The 20,583-nt window shown below is 43.5% G+C and overlaps 2 protein-coding genes and 1 long non-coding RNA gene across 8 annotated transcripts in view; all 3 read right to left on the minus strand.

Annotated features, from left to right (window-relative positions):
• Window positions 1-20,583, minus strand: part of LOC128499871 (uncharacterized) — a 374,046-nt gene that overhangs the window by 230,766 nt on the left and 122,697 nt on the right. For all 4 annotated transcript variants that reach the window (XR_008354821.1, XR_008354819.1, XR_008354820.1 and 1 more), the window contains exon 2: window positions 17,580-17,658. This is a non-coding gene — a long non-coding RNA (uncharacterized LOC128499871). The remainder of the gene's footprint in view (window positions 1-17,579; window positions 17,659-20,583) is intronic.
• S1PR1 (sphingosine-1-phosphate receptor 1) lies at window positions 5,295-9,694 on the minus strand. Its single transcript, XM_053468829.1, has 2 exons — window positions 9,397-9,694; window positions 5,295-7,219 (listed from the first exon to the last, which is right to left on the minus strand). Exon 2 carries the CDS (start codon window positions 7,131-7,133, stop codon window positions 6,009-6,011), a length of 1,125 nt encoding a protein of 374 aa, XP_053324804.1. The 5' UTR covers window positions 7,134-7,219; window positions 9,397-9,694; the 3' UTR covers window positions 5,295-6,008.
• The window catches only part of LOC128499870 (glyoxal reductase-like), a 36,957-nt gene continuing 35,508 nt past the window's right edge, over window positions 19,135-20,583 (minus strand). For all 3 annotated transcript variants that reach the window (XM_053468834.1, XM_053468835.1, XM_053468836.1), the window contains one exon: window positions 19,135-20,062. In XM_053468834.1, coding sequence (XP_053324809.1) covers window positions 19,961-20,062 — 102 coding nt within the window. In that variant the 3' untranslated portion in view covers window positions 19,135-19,960. The remainder of the gene's footprint in view (window positions 20,063-20,583) is intronic.

Raw genomic sequence — 20,583 nt, forward strand, 5'->3', positions numbered from 1 at the left:
ATCAGGCCCAATCAATATATTTGTCTTTACTTTAGACAGCTGAAGTAGAACCTCCTCCTCCTTGATAAACTGATATGTATCAAATGACTCTTTTCTGAACTGAGGTGCCTTTCATTCATTTTCAGGACTGCTCTAAAGATATTTTTAAGTGAAGTGAAGCTTATTTAACATTGAAAAAGGGTCATGTGATGACTCTTTTTGATTTTACCTCTCATCACAACTCATCATTGGAAAACTGTGACTTATCTTTGTGGAAGGAGAAAAGTGTTTTCCAGTAAAAGGCTAACATGTCCTGTATGGACCTGTTCCAAGGTTAATGTCTGCTTAGTGACCCGCTTTATTAAATATCACAATACATAAACTTCTTTTGCCCATAAAAACAGGGGTGGTTATATTCTTTAGCTTGTGGATGGCTTAACCTTTTTTTATTATTTAATCATTTTGCATAGATTGTCCTGAAATTTCAAAGAATAATTGAATAATTCCATTTGTCCCAAGTGTCCCTCTTTAGGACTCAAATCCTTCTATCCCTCTTTATTCCCGATGCCCCTCTTTTTTAGAAACACAGAAAAGTATGATATATCACAAGCTGCAAAAAGTAACAATAATATACAAAGAAATCACAAGAAACTATGGTTACAAATTAAATTGTGTGGAAAAAAAAGCATGCGTCTTCTGTGTGTCTTAGTCCTTTACATTGCTATCAACAGCTGAAAGTGTCCCATAAAAGTCTTGATAAATACGTGCCCCCCTCCACACCCCCTAAAATAAGAGTGTCCCTCTTTGGCCACTTTAAACATAGTATCTTATTGCGAATCACACTTTGATGATGTCATTCCTTCACATGACTAATTAAATCACCATAAAGCGCATTTAGTTGCCAGAGGTTATGCCATTTGATTGTATGACCAATGGAAGCTCCTGTTTTGTGGCAACTTTGTCTGCTACAGCTAGTCCTGCTTCATTGCTATGCAAATATTCAATTCCTATATCTATCCTATATGCTGTTACGCATTTATTTGCTCCACGATATGACCATTCGTGCAAATACTAATGTCACACATGCACATCTACACAAGGTTAGGATTTTGTGTTGCTCTACAGTGTGATTTTTACGAGCTTTGCTTGCTCACATTTCAGTGGTTCCTTAGACCTTAGACCAAAAAAGGATTAAATCAGTATTATAACCCTGATTATAAGATGACCCCGCCAAAATTTTAATATTAATTTAGAAAAAAAAGAAAAAGACTACCCTATAAGAAAAAAGTTTTTCTAGTGAGTATTAATTCACATTAAATTATTGTGAATGAAACAATTTTTTTCATGTTTTTTCAAATTTAATAAAAACTATGCATTTTTGTTTTTTATTTCCTTTCATTTGCCAACTTGCCCCCCAGTTATGTACACCTGCCCCATGGCTTGATATGCCTTATACCCCCCTATATGCCACTCTGCCCCCCAGATATGCCTTATACCCCCTTTTGGCACTCTTCCCCCCTGATATGCCTTATACCCCCCTATATGCCCCCCCGACTAACCGGGACTTGCCACCGGGGCTTCTATGACTGAGCACCGGAAGGTCACGTCACGCCAGTGCTCTGTCATAGACGCCCCGGCAGAAGTGGAGGAGGATACAGGTTCCCTGCAGTGCTGCAAGGGATCTGGATCTTAGTCTTGTAATCAGACCTCTGTCCGAGGTCTGATTATAAGACGACCTTGAATATAAGACAAGGGGTATTTTTCAGAGCATTTGCTCTGAAAAACACTTTGCCTTATAATCGAGCAAATATGCTATTTATTGATTTATATAGCACTATCATATTCCGTAGCGCTGTACAATGGGTATACAGGACATAACAAGTAGTATGTAACATAACAATTTGACTTACAGAAACAACAGTTGAGGAGGGCCCTGCTCAAACAAACTGAAATGTCTTTCAGAGAACTTACAAAAATGGTCATCAAAACCATATTTTCCTTAAAAGAATGGTACAATTAACCTAATTTTAGATTCTACTCATTAGTGCCCACAGCCCTCACTCATTCCTAGTGATTAATATATAGATAGCTTCAGAAGAAGTACAGAAACCATTTTATTTTCAGTAGTATTGATAGTTTTTACAGATTGAGACTCTAGCCACATTTCCCTCGGCACACACAGTCATAGTGGTTCAGCCCACCTCTATCTATTTATCGCAACACAGTGTGAAGTATATCACGGTAAATCTTGAGTGTGTGGTAAGCGTGAGAATGAACGAAAGTCTATGCACCGCTGTAGCAATGATGTCATTGTATGTAAAGTGTGAAAGATTCTCCATTCATGTGACCGACTCCTTTAATCATTATGACTGCTGCCTAGGCTTGTGATGTCCAAACACAGCCAAACACTGGTTACATACATGTCTTTAAAAACACTTCGTTTGGTTCCAAGATTTCCAACTTTCAGTTGTCAATTTCAGCAGCTTACCTTGAATGGACTACATTGCATCTTGTTGTTTTCCTCATTATCATCTTTCTTTTTTTCTTTTTTCTTGTACATAATAAAGTTATTTATTCATTAAAGCAAGACAATGGAAATATAAAATATAATTGTGATAATCAGTTTAAAATGTCTCCCTCTTAGATCATGTGACAGATTTTGCCCATTGTTTTCTAGAAATCCATTTGTTAAGAAGATTTCTTCTCTATGTAAATAGCTTTGCCATTAACCCTTAAGCATCCAAGGGTATATTGTAACCTGATACTATTCGCACGAGTTGACCTCAATGCACGTGCTTGATGATCACAACAATCACATGACCTGGAAGGAACAATACTGATTCCTGACTTGCTTCTACCAGGAACTGGCAGGTAGTGGTGAGCACTCAGTGATACTGGCCCATTAACTCCCCTACTGTTATAGTCGGATATATAACCCATTGTTTTTATGATGGCATGGAACATTATGAGGATGTGACGCAGGCCTGGACACCAAGACATTGTGCTGTTTGGGTCCAAGGATGAAGTGCTGCACTCCGCCACCACCAAAGCCATGCCAACCAAAGCTATGCCCACATCCATTGTGTTATATAATGAATAATACAACTAAAATTAAACTTATCATGACATGTGATTGTGATATGCACAAACACACATACCCACATGCACACTAACATACTCAAACTCACACTAACTTACACAGCCACACTAACATACTCAGACACTCACACTAACACAACCAGATACCTTAACATACAAACAATGACAGTAGCACAACCAGGCATGTAAACACACACACTAACACAACTGGACACACACTCAAATACACGCACACAGTAACATATCCACACACTAACAAACACAGACAACCACACTAACAAACACATATACTAACATACCTACACGCAGAGTAACATTTACAAACACACTAGCATACACACACACAGTCACGCACACTAACATACCCAGACACACACAAAGTTACAGTTGGTACATTTCCATATGTTGGCCACACTTATGTCATCGGGTGGCTGTTGGCCTTAAAGTGCCAGTGCCGCCTTGAATCTTCACCAGTCGGCACTGTTGTTAAGGGGTTAAGCAGAGCTACTATGTGAACCTCGTTTGAATACATTCTTTACCACTAACTATAAATTATCTGTGTGTCTCATGTTAAATTGTTTAACTACTGCCTAAGAAGTATGTGAATGGGATTGCTCTTCTCTCGGGATTTCCTGCCTTGTTATTTTTGTGCAGATGGTATTTCCTGAAACCTCTCAATGTCCGAATTCCCCCTTTGCATTCATTTGATGAAGCTATTTTTTTTTTTACCGGGGAGGGGGCTTTCTCCATCCATACAAACGACCCCTCCTGTAACAAACTCAGACACTTACACAGACTTCCTTACAAAAATCAGTTTTATTAAAGGTTTATATTTAAAATACAATTCCACTATGTGCAAATTCAACACACACAAAAAAAATGTCAGGAGAGTTTTAAATACTATTTAAAAAAAAAAAACTTTAATTGCACTGATAAAAAATACTACAAAACGTATCAAATAAAATAAAATTTGTGCTTTGCGAACAGCTCAATGAACGCCATCCGTAAACACAAATAATTTGCGTTTAGAACAACACAGCTTTGTAACCTCAAAGGAATGGCTTTCCCAATCTCTTTGGGTGTAATTTATAAGAGTTTATTTTATCCAATACATTCACAGAGTGTAATGTTGAGATACTGCCAATTTACCGATAGCTGCAGTGCCACACAGCGTCATCACGTGCAACCATCCCCATCCCTTCCAATCCCATAGACCAGAACAGAAGACGTGAAAACCCCTTTGTGATGTGGCTTGGGCACGGTCCCTGTAGCCATGTTTGACATAAAGACAGACAGGGGCACTTAGTCTCAGCCTGTCCCTGCCTGTAAATAAGTGCCAAAGCAAGTGCATGGAAAATCTGTGGCCACAACTGCCAGATGGGTGCAAGTTATCAGCCACTGGGTAACAAGCAGCCATAAAACCACAAAAAAATAATTATTGTTAATAATTAAAACATGTTTTGTTAATAATTAAGTTAGCCACCTTTGTGGAATGATCTGAACCTTCCAATAGAAAATGAATACCTAGCATCACCAAATGTTTGCTTTGCAGGAATAATATTATAAATAATGAATTCTGTTCCAAGGTAATCCCATAAAAGTAATGTTCCAAAGCCCCATACTTCATGTTAGCTCTCTGTTCACCCTGTGCTACTGCTACTTAATTTTTCTGGCACTGACTAAAGTTTGGATTGGCTTATGTAAAACAATCATCTCAAGCCAATCCAACCGTGATGAATAAACCCATACAAAGTCTCTTGCATTCCCATTGCTTCAACAAACTCTTGCAGTGACATGTAGCCTCTACTAGATGCGAGTGATTAAACCCTCCACCTAATCAATGTCAATGCGGAGTGTTGGCCAACAGCAGTGAGGTGCCCTGACCCCAAGTGATTCTCCTTCAGCGATGGAGAAGTTCTACCTGGGGGTAATGCTACTCTGATAGTTGTTACTTAGGCAAAATGGCTAAAATAATGTCCAAAAAAAGTATCCATCACAAATTGGCAGCACAACTGTGATAGCTTCTTAAATGCTGAAAATTATAGACTAGACCATATGCTTGGTTAACCCTGGTCTCATGAGTTTTTGTGGAGAGGATTTTGTAGGAGGTGTAGTGCCAGGCTGTGCACTAAACTGAAAACATTAAGGCTGGAGATGTTTTGGGTTTTTAATGCAGAGGAGCAAAATCTTATATTTATCTTACTACACTGCTCTGCATCTCCATTTGGGTTACCACAAGGAATTCACAACTGAGTGGGTTTAAAAACATACAATTCCAATGAAGCCGTAGCACAACGGCGATGACAGAATACAATCTATGCTGCATCTATCCAATTGGCTGAACATTCCTGCAGATCTCATCCCATAACTGATGATGTCAAATACCCATATTAGAAACTCAGACACAATATACATTTGGATTAGGAAATCAGCCTGTCACTTCCATCGCCATGGTAAATTGAGTTCTAAAGCTAAGCCTTCGGTGGCTACAAATTCATAGAGATCATTGAATAATATCCTACATGGCTATGGCAGGTGGTTACCTTGTTGTTCAAGAGCTGATTTACTTCATTTAAGTCATTTTCTACAAGTCAGTATAAAAATGCTGAATCCTAGTGGCTTTCGGTAAATGATGTTGAACAACTCACATTTATACACTGCACGCGGGATTGTGTGGATTTAAATCCCTGCTTCAAGGCACCTTATTTGTCCATCTATGAAAAATCCAAAACCTGTCAACCCTGTACAGTTCTGCCACTTTCCATCTGATATCTGTTCAGGAGCTTTTGCATCTCCCCATTAGAACTAATGCTAGCTTTTTGGATTCAGGATGCCCTTGGCATCATCCAAATTATTAGGAGATGTGCTTTCCCTTAATGTTTTGTTCGGCTGCAACCAATTGTATCCAATTCTAGTCAGTCTTAGAAGATCTAGGAAGAAGAGGTCACATTCCCAGAAGACATAAGGGTCACAGGATATTCTCCTTCATCCTTCTGCGGGTGAGATGAATTGTCTGACCTACTTCTGCTAAACTCCAGTCCTGTAATAATAGGCTTTTTGACTTTTGCTCCAGGATTCAACACTGGACATTGACAACAACAGGCCATTTTTAGGAAAGCCCTCCTCATCTCTCTGTTGGTAAGGGTGTAGATAATGGGGTTAGTGGCAGAGTTAAGGACGGCGAGGGACAAAAAGTACTCAGCTTTGAAAAGAACAGGACAGGCCTTAACTATACACCCAAAATCAAGCAAAAGGAAGATGAAGAGGGGGGACCAACACACAATGAATGCACTGAGAACTATGATGACTGTTTTGAGCAGTGCCATAGACTTTTCGGAGCTTCTACTGGTTCTGGCAAAGTTCTTTCTGAATGTCAGGCTCCTGCTACGTGTTCGTACCAAGAAATAAATCCTTGCATACAGAATCACGATGGCCAACAGCAGAATACAAAAAATTGTGGTGCAAAACAGAATGTAATGTTTATGATACAAGGGAAGCACTGTTGAACAGTAATCCATGTCTGAAATGCAGTTCCAACCCATGAGGGGGAGACCACCCAGACAAAGAGACAGGAGCCAGCAGATACTGATCAGGACAAAGGACCTAGAACTTTTGCTACCATTATGTGGCTTCATTTTCAACATGGTTATGTAGCGTTCAATAGCAATGGCCAGGAGGCTGAACACCGAGGCAGAGAGGGCCACAAACATACTCCCTTCTCGTACAAACCACTGAATCGGTGTTAGGTTGTAAGTGTTTGATCCCGATAACAAGATGTTGGCTGTGTAAGCAGCTCCGGCAAGCAGGTCCGAGAGAGCTAAGTTGCCAATGAAATAGTACATGGGACGGTGGAACTTCTTGGTCCTCCAGATAGTGAGAAGCACCAGGACATTCTCCAGCACAATAAAGCAGCAAATAATAATGAAGATAACTGATGTTGGCTTGATATCGTTGTTCAAATTGCTCTTGTACTTTCCTGTGTAATTGTAATGTCTGACAATGATTTCAGGGTTGTAATATGGATTCTTCCTAGTGGGAAACATCGTGGGCATCATGACTGCGGTAGTTACACAAGATGGACTCTAGATGGTGCTGTGTAGCTAAAGTGGATCCAGGAGACAGGCACAAAAAGCAGTTCTTCCTAAAATAAGATAATTAAATAACATAATTAGATAGAAATATCTAATACATTTACAGTCAATTAAACATTTTATCAGCACAAAACATCTTATGGGAAATCGCTTTAAACTGTCTAAAATAAAGCCATATAATCCTGTTAACTCTTTGTGATTCAGAGAGGTGCGCAATGCATGGCAAGCAGGTTTAACTCTAATCTCAGAGGCAAGGTCATCCTTTTGATCAGTCCTTTAAAGTCTACTCCCTTTGGCTACAAGAAAAACCAGTGGTTTTACCCCACCTCACCCTCATGTATCTTTTTATGAAATTTCTTTCTTAGAAGCAGGTTAGTGGTCTCGCTACATTTTTAGTGGCGTGTAGTCACTATATATATATTACGAACCTCAGGAAGCGGCATGGGGCAACATTATTTGCGCAACCTTTGATAATGTCTAAGAACATCCAGTAAAAGAGCAAAGAAATAGCTTGTACTGGAAGGGAGGAAACAAGCACTGCATGCAATGCAGTAATGTATGTTATTATTTATTGTTTTATATAGCGCCATCAAATTCTGTAGCGCTGTACAATGGGTGTTAGTGGTTATAGCTCTGGGGAGGTATAATGAGGTGTTCAATTATTTTGCTCAATATTTTATGGATACCGTGATTTACTTTCAGTGTTGAAAGTAGGTGGATAGCTTTGGTTAACAAAGGCGTCTTTGCCAGAGGGACCTCCCGCTATCTTTCCAGTAAGGATCTTTGCTCCGTTTTATTGCACCTGCTCCAAAGTGCATGGTAAGGTAGCCATCAGCACCTTTTATTTTAGGGGTAACGGTGGGTAAGTAACTACAAATTCCAATAGCTCTTCAAGCCAGGGGCAAGTTTTTAAAGTGCTGAAAAATCTGTGTCGGTGCAACCGCTAAACATAGCTGGAATTCAGACTTTTACAACTTGAATGTAATATGATTAATACCTACTTTTATTTGTAGGTTGATACATGGACAAACGTTATCACTCTAATAGATACATTTGGTCTCATCATTATTTTTTTCTAACCACAATAAATCTTAAGTGTCTCTCGCAAAACTATGAAGTCATGCACGGAAAGGCAGTTTCATTCCTATTGTCTTTTGTCAATTGTCGGTGATAAAAAGATCACTTGGTTTGACAACGAATCCCATTCCGCAATAGATTTTAAAGACATTGGTGAGATTAGAAACTTCACAGGCAAGTGGACTCATTCCATACAATAATGCTCTCCAGCCTAATTATCATTTTGCACATTTTTCCTATGTCTATTGTTAGTAAGTTCCTTATCTGCATCTGCGACAAGGAGACCATGAGAACCTGTCAGGTCTATATAGCATTTTATCTCTGTAATCCCATTAGTTCAAAGTTCCCTCTAATTGAAAGTTGGTATTGCATTTCTCTCACACGTTTGCTAAATCCAGATCCTAAAAAACCTCTTTTCTTATGTGTTCATTGTGTGGCATTTGCTGAATCATACAAATATGTTGATAAGGTTGGGGGAAATCAAGAGACACAGCAGGTACTGCCATTGTAATCTGTATTATATCACCTGTGAATGGACTACAAAACCCATAATCCACAATGAGAATGACACTTGTAGTCTAACGGGCGGTATTCCCTATGGGGTGATCTACAGTGTAAGGAAGCCAGGGGAGGAATAAGCAATGCATAATGTAGCAGTTTTTCACGAAAAGAACGTATCCGACTAGCTCCGTCATAACGAGAAACATGCAATATACAACCATCTACAGAAGCAGAGATTTAATCTATCATACTTTACTAGTGTTGACACTAAAGTAAAACAAGAGTTTAAAAAGTTTGATAGCTAGGAATGAAATCCCTGATTCATAGACTACTGTCCTAGATTACTCTCCGCTTTAAGAAACAATATAGAAAAATCGCCAGTGACTGTTCACTCGGAACCAGTATTATTTTAATAAAGTGGAATTGCTTTATATTCTCATTAAAAAAAACTATCTGTGAATTATTAATGTAGTAATAAGCAGATTTTATAATTGAATGCACAATATATCCATAATTGCTCTCTCTCTATACATATAAATCCATGTACAATGTCAATATATATATATATATATATATATATATATATATGTATATACACATTAACCATAAAAGAATAAGTGGTATTAGTGGTTGTGCTAGTTTTTCTTACCTCGGTTTCACGCCTTATACTTGTCTGTGGTCATAAAGTAATGTTGAGTCCTCTATGTCTTTGGATCATCCATCTGCCTCCGATATCCATAATTCATAATCCAACCTAGAACTAGGTAACGTAGGCGTCCCGGGTTTAAATATACACCAGGCACATCATCAAATCACTTGGTCTCGAAGAGCTATCAGAGAATGTACTTAATCTCAAACTATTATATCGCAGTAAACATTCCCACAACAGTGAGACGCAGAGACCAGTTCGTTCAGACACAAGCTGACGCTGTTCCTTTCTTGTTCAAATCCTTGCCACTCAGTGAATGGTCTGTCGATACAACCTAAAACCTCAAAACCCGCTCCTCCCTCTTCCCCTCCTCCTTAAATTGCACGGTCCTCTACCACTGTTCTCTGTATGCTAACATTACAATGCAGAGTTTTTATATTTCGAACACCAAGAAACAGATTTTAACAAGAATGTAAAAATCTAATCTTTTTTCATTGTCTCAAATCCTGAAAGCCGATATTAGATAGTAGCTAGCGCCTTTGTAAATGTTCCTCCAGAAACATTGCTGTAAACTTCTTTCAGTGCGACAAACTCCCTGTGGCGCTTAAAAGGTTAAAGGAATATTGTATTGTGCCCTTTGAAAACATTAAATGCCACATAGGGTATTACCGTGGGTCAAAGTCCATACATGCTCCCTAGCAGGGGCTCTCATCTTGCTAAGTGGAGGTAGCCAATCAGATTTCAGCAATAAGCTAAATATCAAGGAGGTCATGCAGCACCGCTATGTTCTCCATCTGTTACAAAAGGGGCCACGGACCCACACAGAAGGGTCTCTCTCTGTACAGTGATCTATTGATACAGTATACCAACGTTCAACATCTGTACAACACACTTGTTATCCTTTCATCTTCCTGGAAGAGATTATTATGTCTAGTGTGGAAGCCAACCTTGTTATTAGGAGACGGGATTTACCTAACTTTTTGTAGGTTTGTTTTTGCTTCTCTATATCGGAAATTAAACTTCCAGTACCCCCCCCCCAAGAAACAGTCAAAGATAAGTCCACAATTCACACATCTTTAAAAGATACATTTAAATATTTGTATTTCAGTATATAAAATGTTTTAAAGCTGCCTTTTTGGATTGGCAAAGGTGAAGCACAAGCTAGTAATGGGTCCCGAAATATTTCATGATGACTCCAAGGGTCCTGCAATTTGCTAAGGGCTCCTCAGAGTCACATACATTGTCTTTTGGTTAATCCCCATAGTATTCTTTCATTAAATAAAGTAATTAATGTTTAAATTCCATGCACCAGGGGGCGTGGCCGACCGTCGGAGGAGATGGCCGCTTAAGTGGAGAGCTCCGCCGCGGCCCTGACTTGCCCTAGCAATCTATAGCCATCCCGCACCATGGGACGCAATAAAAAGATGCCGGAAGACGCAGAGACCCCACGGGGTAAACCCAAGTCGACCTCTGCCTCGTTACGGGAATATTTCCAAACGCCACGCGACCTCGCCACGCGGCCCTCTGAAGGCCTTGACGCACCGTCGCCTGGCAGCACGGCGGACACGGAGGACAGCAGGCTGAGCGGTGGTGCTGACACTCCAGCGGACCCTACGGGTCAGGAGACGATTCTCCGTCTATTTTCCTCGGCCCCCTGGAAGGCTGATTTTGCCACTCTCATTGCGGAGCTGAAGCTTACGGTGAAGGAGGAGGTGGCGTCGCTCAGGGCCGACTTACTTGGCCTGGAGAAGCGGATCGACTCCCAGGAGCGTGAGACCTCCCGCTTGTCTACCAACCTTTCCCAGGTGGCGAGGATAGCGACGCAGCACACCCTCTATCTGGCGGATTATCGGAGGCGCCTGGAGGACCTGGATAACAGAGGCCGGCGACATAACATCAGGGTTCGCGGCCTCCCTGAGGTAGGCCCCCAGATGGAGGAAGATGTGTTTCATGTGCTCACTACCCTCTTCAATTCACTGCTCGATCGGCCCCACGACACCGCGATCCCTATGGATAGGGCTCACAGGGCTTTGCGCCCTCGTGGCCCGGCATCGGCCCCGCCGCGGGATGTTATTTGCCACGTGGTGGACTATAGGCTGAAGGAGGCCATCATGCGGAAGGCGCGGGAGGTGGGCACCTGGCAGTTTGACGGCCATAACGTTTCCTTCTATCACGACCTCTCCGACCTCACCCTGCGCACTCGACGTATCCTTCGCCCGCTGACGAGTGAGCTCCAACGTCGCGGGTACCGTTACAGCTGGGGCTATCCTTTCAGCCTGAATGTCCGGACCAACAATGGAGTTGTGACGCTGCGTTACCACCATGAGCTTCCCGAGTTCTTGGAGGAGCTTGGCCTGGAGGATCTCCGTGTCGACGATTGGGGGCTGCCGGACCTGCACTTACCTGGCCGTCCCTCGGAGCGTTTGCCTCGTCGTCATCGCCGCGAGCGTTCCAGACTTCGAGGCCCTCCGGGACAACGAGATCTGTCTTCTGCCCCTCCGGGCACTGGAACCACCTCGGGGGCCTTCGTGCGCGAGGAGTAACGGGTGACCGGCGCCGTGAGTACACCCTTGTGACAGTGACTTTGGCCCTGTTTTTTTTGGTTTTTTCCTGTTTTTTTGGGCCCTACGGATTGACATTTCGGGACAATGTTTGCCTTTTTTCTTTTTTTTAGGCATCCCACGATACGTGTTGCAATGTATGTGTTTTTTGATTTTATTTCTTTTTCTGTACACGTGTTTTTCTGCACTCCTGGGTCTCCCCACGCTGGGACCCGCTGTGGGCCTCGTGGTGGTGCTGCATTTCGCGCCATGTCCTTGATGTGGTCGCCTTGCGTATGCCACGGCTCTTGCCGTTTGGTTCGTTGTTATGGCCCGCCTTCGGGCTTTTTGCACTTTACACTTTTGTACACATGTGTTATGGGCAGTCCGGGGGGGGTTGCGGGTGGTTTTGGGGTGGGGGGGTTTGTTTTGGGGGGTGGGTTTTTTTTTTTTTTTTTTTTTTTTTTTTTTTTTTTTTTTTTTTTTTTTTTTTACACTACATTTGTCTTCCTCATTTGTCGCGTCCCCCTCTGGCCGGGGTACCACTGTTGCGCTATACATTTCCTGCTGGTTGTGGGGCCGGCTTGTTGTGAGGCTGCTTTTCATCTTACTAATAGTTTGCTTATTGCCTTACTCCCCTGCCAGCGTACTTACGTTTTGTCACATGACTACACACGTTTTTATTATTTTCTTTTGCCCCACGCTGGCCTGTTCTGCCTTGCTGGCCCTACGTTTATGCACTTACATTTACACATTTTATGGGGGGGTTGTTTTGGGGGGGGGTTTATTTTCTTTTTTCATGTTCATGGGACCTTTGGTCGCCTCTGCTCGCTAGGGGCCTTGTGCTCCGGTTTCTACACCACATGTGTGATTGCCTCTTTCCTCCTGTGGTTCATGCACTTACATTTACACATTTTTTGGGGGGGTTGTTTTGGGGGGGGTTTATTTTCTTTTTTCACGTTCATGGGACCTTTGGTCGCCTCTGCTCGCTAGGGGCCTTGTGCTCCGGTTTCTACACCACATGTGTGATTGCCTCTTTCCTCCTGTGGTGCTGAGAGGGACGGGGGAGAGTGCATTCAGTGATTATTGTCCCCCCCCCCCCTTTTTTTTTTTTTTTTTTTTTTTTTTTTTTTTTTTTGTGTGTCCCCCCTTTTGCTGCCTCTCCTCCCTCTCTCTCTGCTCCTGCGAAGCAATTCTCTGGTCATCCGTTTGGTCGGTTAGGTGATTCGCCAAGAGGCCTCGCCTCCTGTTATATGTTCATTTACCTTGTTACCTGGGTTGTGTCCTATCTCTTGCCAGTAAATGCTACTGTGTCACGTTCTGTTCACATTGTTTTCCCTTTTGTTTCTTCATCTACCTGTGCGGGATCTACTTCTCGCTCGGCAGGTTATGGGTGGCGGCGGGATCCCCCTGCTCATTGTTCTTTTGACTTCTTCGGTCCGCCCTTGGGCGGTTGGTACTTCCCCCCTGCATCGGGAGTGTCCCATACTATTGGGGTGGTCGCGGTCGCTGTCCTACATTCCGTGGGGTGGCCCGTTTCCTGCCCGGTACTCACTCCAAGTGTTGTCTGTTCTTTTCCCCCGTTCCTCCCCTCCCCTTTCCTTGTAACCTTCGTCGTCCCCCCCCCTCCCCCTTTCCCCTCCTTTGGGGTTTCCTTTTTTTTTTTTTTTTTTTTTTTTTTTTTTTTTTTCCTTTCTCTCTCTCTTCTTTCCGGTACTCTCTCTCTATTTTATACTTCCCTCCTCTATGGCTCCTGTGCAGGCGCAGCGCCCCCCTTGTGTACGTCATGCCCTTACTGTCGTCTCCTATAACGTGAAGGGCCTTAACGTTCCAGAAAAACGCTCGCATTTGTTGCGGGATCTGAAATACCATAGGGCGTCTGTTGTCTATCTTCAGGAGACTCACTTTCGGTCGCCCAATGCACCTACCTTACTTAATGCCCATTATCCGATGGGGTTTTTCAGTAATTATGAGGGGTCTAAATCTAGAGGCGTCGCGGTTCTTTTTGATAAACATACACCATTTCTCGAGAAGGCTCATATGTCTGACCCTAATGGTCGGTTTCTTTTTGTCAAGGGCACTATCGCGGATTCTGTTTATACTTTTGCTAATGTGTATCTCCCTAATAGGCAGCAACACCGTTGCCTTTCTAAGATTCTGCGTCTATTACGCTCCTTCCAAGAGGGTCTCTTGATCCTGGGCGGCGATTTTAATGTGGCTCTTGAGCCCAGGTTGGATACTTCCGAAGGGCACTCCTGCACTCCCCCGCATGTCTCCCACAAAATGAAGGCTCTGCTTCATGATCTTCAGCTTGTGGATTGTTGGAGAGCGCTTCACCCCTGCGATAGGGACTACAGTTTTTTTTCTACGGCCAGGAGACTTTATACTCGACTTGATTATCTCTTTCTGCCGTACTACCATCTCCCCAAATTGCTGTCTGCCCGTTATGGTCTGATTACCTGGTCGGATCATGCTCCGTTGATTTTGTCTCTGTCCTCGGCGCTGACCCGTCCTGCGGCGGCGACGTGGCGCCTTAACGAATCACTTTTTATGGACCCGATAGTACAGACTGACACGCATTCCCTCCTGACTGACTATTTCGCGGACAACGCTACCCCGGACGTATCTCCTCTTACTGTGTGGGAGGCTCATAAATGCGTGGTGCGCGGTCATTTAATAAAGGTCGGATCTGAGCGCAAGAAAGCTGCTGAGTCGGCCATGGGGAAGCTCTACCGCGACATTGCGACTTTGGAACAGGCCCATAAAGATTCTCTTACTGATGAGGCCTTTCAGCAATTGGTTCTTTTGCGAAGGGACCTCTCTTCGTTGTTGGTCTCTAAAGCACGCCGCTCTTTTCTGAAGCTGAGGGCCCTTTATTATGAGCACGGGGATAAACCGGGTAAATATTTGGCTAGAGCCCTGAAAACTCGCTGCCGGCCATGTTATGTCCCTAAGATACGTTCGGCAGATGGTTCCCACCGCAGGCTTCCCAATGAGATTATGTCCGCCTTTAAGGACTATTATTCTAATCTCTATAATCTGTCTGGTTCCCGTTCGTCTGCTGATCAGGCTGCCCGGTCTGCTGCGATACGTGCTTATCTTTCTAGAACGCTGAGGAGGAAGTTGTCGGGGGAACAGGCGGATAGTATAGAAGCCCCTATCACTATAGCTGAACTGGGGGTGGCGGTTAAGGCGTCCAAGCTTGGGAAGTGCCCTGGCCCAGACGGGCTCCCTTTGCTTTACTACCGGAAGCTGTTAGATGTCCTGGGGCCGCAGATGGTGTGCTCCTTTAATTCTATCTTGGAGGGGAGGGATATTCATCCGCACACCTTGATGGCTAACATCTCCCTGATCCCCAAAGAGGGCAAGGATTTGGAACAATGCAGTAGTTTCCGCCCCATTTCCCTGCTTAACGCAGACCTTAAATTGTTTTCCAAAATTTTGGCCACGCGTATGCAACGGTTTATCCCGTACCTGGTCCATCCTGATCAGACGGGTTTCACTCCGGGACGCGAATCCCGGGATAGTACGCTTAGGGCGGTGAATTTAATGCATTACGCAATCTCCTCCAGGACTGAAACCATCCTCCTGTCAACAGATGCTGAAAAAGCCTTTGACAGGTTGGATTGGTCCTTTATGTTTGCGGTCTTGGATCATATGGGGTTTGGTCCAAATATGCAGCGCTGGGTCTCCTCCCTTTATTCCCGCCCCTCGGCCCGGGTGCGCGTTAATGGAGTGTTAACTGACTCCTTCTCTATCACGAATGGGACCAGGCAGGGCTGTCCGCTCTCCCCCTTACTGTTTATTCTTTCTTTGGAACCTTTCATGGAGTCCGTCCGGCAGAACGGGGATATTCGGGGCCTATTAGTTGGTAACGTCATGCACAAGGTCCTGGGTTACGCCGATGACTTACTATTTGTTATCACGCAGCCGCGGCTCACGCTCCCGGTTATCCTCCGTGAGTTCAGGGAATACGGGGACTTGGCTAATCTCAAAATTAATACTTCGAAATCTGAGATCCTGAATCTTAATGTGGCTACGCATGACGCTCTGCATTTGCGTTCGAGCTTCCCCTTCAAATGGTGTGGGGAAAAGCTGAGGTATTTGGGGGTCTGGCTTACGCGAGACCTGTCAGAGCTTTATCGCCATAATTTCCCTCCCTTGTTGTCTACTATTCAGAAGGACCTCGACGCATGGTCTCCTCAACATATTTCATGGTTTGGGAGGATTAATACGCTCAAAATGACTATCCTGCCTAAGCTTTTGTTTTTATTTCAGTCTCTCCCGATAGAGATCCCCCGGGCCTTTTTTGCTTCGGTACGTTCCCTGTTTTTGCGTTTCATATGGTCTCGTGGGCGCCCTCGTATCCAGTTTGCGACCTTGTGCAGGCCTAAGTTGAGTGGAGGCGCGGGTCTGCCGGACCCCCGCCTGTACTTTCAGGCTTGCCACCTCTTGCGGGCCCTGGAGTGGTCCCACCGTCCTGCACACAAGTTGTGGGTTGGCATTGAGGCCCAGGCAATTTCTGTGCCCCTGCATCATCTCCTGTGGTTGCCGCGCCATCATTCCCGAGCTTTTGCCCGCACCCACCCGTTTGTGAAAGCTACGCTTCTCACGTTACACTCGCTGCATTTATCACACTCTCTGACGACGTATCCCTCACCCCTGACGCCCATTAGAAATAATCCTGACTTCCCGCAGGGACAGGCTGCTGGCCCTTTTTTGTCTACCACGTTGACGGACAGGGCTCCTATTTCCGACTTCTTACTTGATGGCAGGTTGAGGCCGTTGGATGCGATCATACCGGGCAGGTTGCCCTCCACTCTCGATAAATTTCACTACTGTCAATTGCTGAGTTTCTTCACTAAATCGGCTCGCAAACATACCATGACGCGTGCTCTTACTAATTTTGAGCTCCTGTGCACTGGCTCCTCCCTCCCTCCGCATGGTGTTTCGTTGTTATATCAACTTCTTTTGCGGACGCAACTCATTGTCCCGCTGCGCTTTCAAGGCTTCTGGGAGCAGCTACTGCAAGTCTCTCTAAGCCCGAATGACTGGGACAAGATTTTTCTCCTTACCCATAAGAGCTCACGTAGTACTAAGTTGCAAGAAACCTCGTACAAGCTCCTGACACGCTGGTATAGGTCCCCTGATGTTCTCCATGCTGCCTTCCCGGATGTACCTGATACGTGTTGGAGGTGTGGCTCCGCGGTAGGGACACTTTTTCATTTATGGTGGGAGTGCCCGAGGATTGTTCCATTCTGGCGTCAGATCCATTCGCTCATGCCCCGGTTCACGGACCGTCAGGTGCCGTTTTCGCCAGCCTTTTTCCTTTTGCATCATACTGACCAATCGGTCTCTAGCTATAGGAAGTCGATAGTGCCTCACCTTTTAAACGCAGCGAAAGCCTTAATCCCGCTTCACTGGAAGGATCCTCTGCCACCTTCGTTTCGGGAGTGGGTCCTGAAGGTGGAGCATATGAGGTCTCTGGAGGAGTTAGCCATGTCCTCTGATGATCAAAGTGAGAGGTATCGGAAGACGTGGTATTATTGGCTGGAATATGTTGGGAGCTCCGACGTTCGAGCCCTGTTGCATGAGTGAGGGGTCGTTTCCGGGGTGGGGCGCTGTGCTGGTTTCTGGGAGCACCCTTCCCCCCCTACCCCCCCCCCCCCCTTTTTTTTTTTTTTTTTTTTTTTTTTTTTTTTTTTTTTTTTTTTCTCTTTTTCTTCTCTCTTCTCTCTCTCTTTCCTGTTTACCTTCTCGTCTCCCTTTTTGTGTGCCATCCTTCCCCGTGTCCTTCCCTTGTTTTGTCAGGGATGTTACATCTCTGCGCCCCCTCGCTTTCCTCCATCTTGTCCTATTTTGATTGGCCCCTGAGGCCCTCTATTCGGCCTATTGTTTATGCCAGGGTGGATGTATGCTGCCGCGATTTTATTGCCCATGTACGCATATATTGCTTTACTTTTGGTATGCAATGTGTTATATTTCCTGCATTATTTTTGCCGCTGTGCATGCCCTGTGCTCGACAATGCTGGCCCACTGCGTTGGGCTTTATTTCTGCCTGTGCTCTGTGGACTTATGGACCCCTCTCCCCATCCCTTTTTTCTTTTGTCTTCCCTCCCCACTTATCTCCTGTTCTGTTGTTCTGATAAAACAATAAACATATATTTACAAAAAAAAAAAAAAAAAAATTCCATGCACCATTGTATTCCTTTTCTAGGTGTGCAGATATCAATGTGTTTAAAGGGTCGCGACAACTGCGTTCTGTACCTTTATAAATGTTGAAACATCTCAGAACAATAAACTGCCTGCGCTCATTATCATAATGATACATCATGCATAATTACATCTGCCTGCCATGTGGAAGACAATAAAATGCTCCAGATCCCTTTCTCCAAACACACAAATGATCTTATTATGCAGCGTTAATAAATAGCTCACATTACTGTTCTTGTGAGGAGACAGTGAGTGTTGATAATGGCGTACCCTTCACATCTAGACACATGTAACCATACGAACGGCCAATTGCATACCTAAACCATTAATTCATTAATTTGTCCCATAAACAAATTTAGTAAAATATGAATTTTTGTCCAAAATGCACCTCTGAGAACCAGGGAACAATTCTAGTCGGAGTGTATTTTCTATCTCGCTGGTCTCCTAGACCATTGTTGTCCAAGCTAGATTTGGCTCTACAGAGTTGGTGTATGGCATCCAGCTGGTTTGAGAATCCCTGCTGCATTTTTACATAATTGATTTATCTGATCGGACTCTTAATGACACTATAAAAGGCTCCTTAGATAAAGAAGTTTCAACTAGTTACCTATTGTGGATTAAACTGATTAAAAAATCTCTTTTAATACCATGAGTAAACCATAAACTGCCATTTTGGATATTCAGTGGTCCCCGTCATCTGTGGGCTGCAAAGTGTTGTAGGACCATAGAAAGCTCCTTCCTTTGACCTGTGGAAGACAGCTCTACATGCCTGTGGTAGGTGGGCCACTGACAATGATCATGGAGCACATCTTGCCCAAAAATGAAGAGCCCAGCCATTACCTTCTCACATACAAGCGGTCACCAAGTCAGCAGTCCTCATCCTGAGATGAGCATTGAGCAACACATCCATATCCATGTTTTTCTGGGTTCCCCTGTCGGTGACAGCCTAACAGTCCCTTATATAACATGTCAGAGATACCCATAATAATTACTTAATCCATATATTTATTTAAACAATTTCACAGAAAAAAATATACACATTTTTTTTATAATTCCTTTTAAATTATGTTTGAATTTTAGTGACATCATTGTTGCAAAGTATATGTAATTTCATAATTCCAGGATATACTGTGTTGATTCAAGTATAGAACGTTTTATGCAATCAGAGAGGGCATTAACAGTCGGCCTGAATTATTTAGTGTTTATTGGGTGGAAAAGAAAATGGCATAAGCCAACAAAATACAGACTGGCATAACAAAGGATTTTGCCATAGCAACTTCTACTATTCATTAAATGCCGCTTGTAAAAATGGAAATGGCTTAAAATCAAGATGGTATGTTTCAGCTTCAATGAGGGCAGCCTGGTGCAGTTTAAAAGATGAGTAGGACGACAGAAAGTTGACCATTTATCAGTACACACTGTATTCTGAATTCAGCAGCCCATAGGAGACCCTCAAAGAAGCGCAAGGCACTTACATCATAACTGATGTGACATAGTAGGCCTGTTATTAAAGTACCCAAAATAAAAAAGTACAAGAAAAATAAAAATAATAATAAGGTTGTGACGTAGACAAATAAAAACGTCCAGTGTTTTCTTTTACTTCAAGCGCCTGTCAATGAAACCTTTCAAGCAATGATTGTTGACATCACTCAGTGCTGCAATGTCTAAGTGACAAAATAATTCACTCCTGTTTGAACATGCTATTAACCCATTTGCTTCCAGATGGGTTTGTACAAATTTTCTTTAGTACACGGTCGGCCTGTGAGGCAGAGGAAGCCAGCTTTCCCGATGTGTTTAAGTTGTGTCTGGATTCACCCTTTCCACAGAGGATAACTCAGATGAATTAGCTTCCTGTTACTGTGCAGAGAGGATATATACTGCAGGTCCTTCTGTTCCAAATGGAAGTCAAATACCTGCGCAGACAGAGCAACAATGATTAGTTAGACCAACACCTGACTAGCGTCAATAGATCATAGAAAACACATTATGCTAGTTTATATATTTGCCTAAAATGGCAGCGTTATTCTTTAGAGAGCCAGCACAGATATAACCCTGGAACAAATCACTAGTCACTTCGACACAGTGACCCGAAACTGATGTAGATAGACCAGGTATAGAGCCTCCTCACACAGTCCAGAACTATGGGACTAGTTAGGGGAGAACTGATTTCCCAATCGGTGCAGGTAGCCCACCAGGTGGTTTCCATATTGCCTAACAGGGTTGTTGGCTCTTGAATCAGACAATCGTCCATGAGTTGCACAGAAACATACACCACAAAGAGTTGTTAATTTGGACGTTTTCTAAAGAGTAAATAAATATTTTTATGGGTACCAACATCTGAATCCAAACGATGAGTACTTAACATGTACCTTGATCTTGACAGACTGACAGGCGTATGCTGTAGGGCATTACCAGGCCCTCAATATACAAATCT

The sequence above is a fragment of the Spea bombifrons genome, chromosome 6 (assembly GCF_027358695.1).
Source record: "Spea bombifrons isolate aSpeBom1 chromosome 6, aSpeBom1.2.pri, whole genome shotgun sequence".
Classification (NCBI taxonomy): Eukaryota; Metazoa; Chordata; class Amphibia; order Anura; family Pelobatidae; genus Spea; species Spea bombifrons.

Coding starts and splice junctions, on each gene's coding strand:
- S1PR1 (XM_053468829.1), bottom strand. CDS start 7,133: ATGATGCCCACGATGTTTCCCACTAGGAAGAATCCATATTACAACCCT.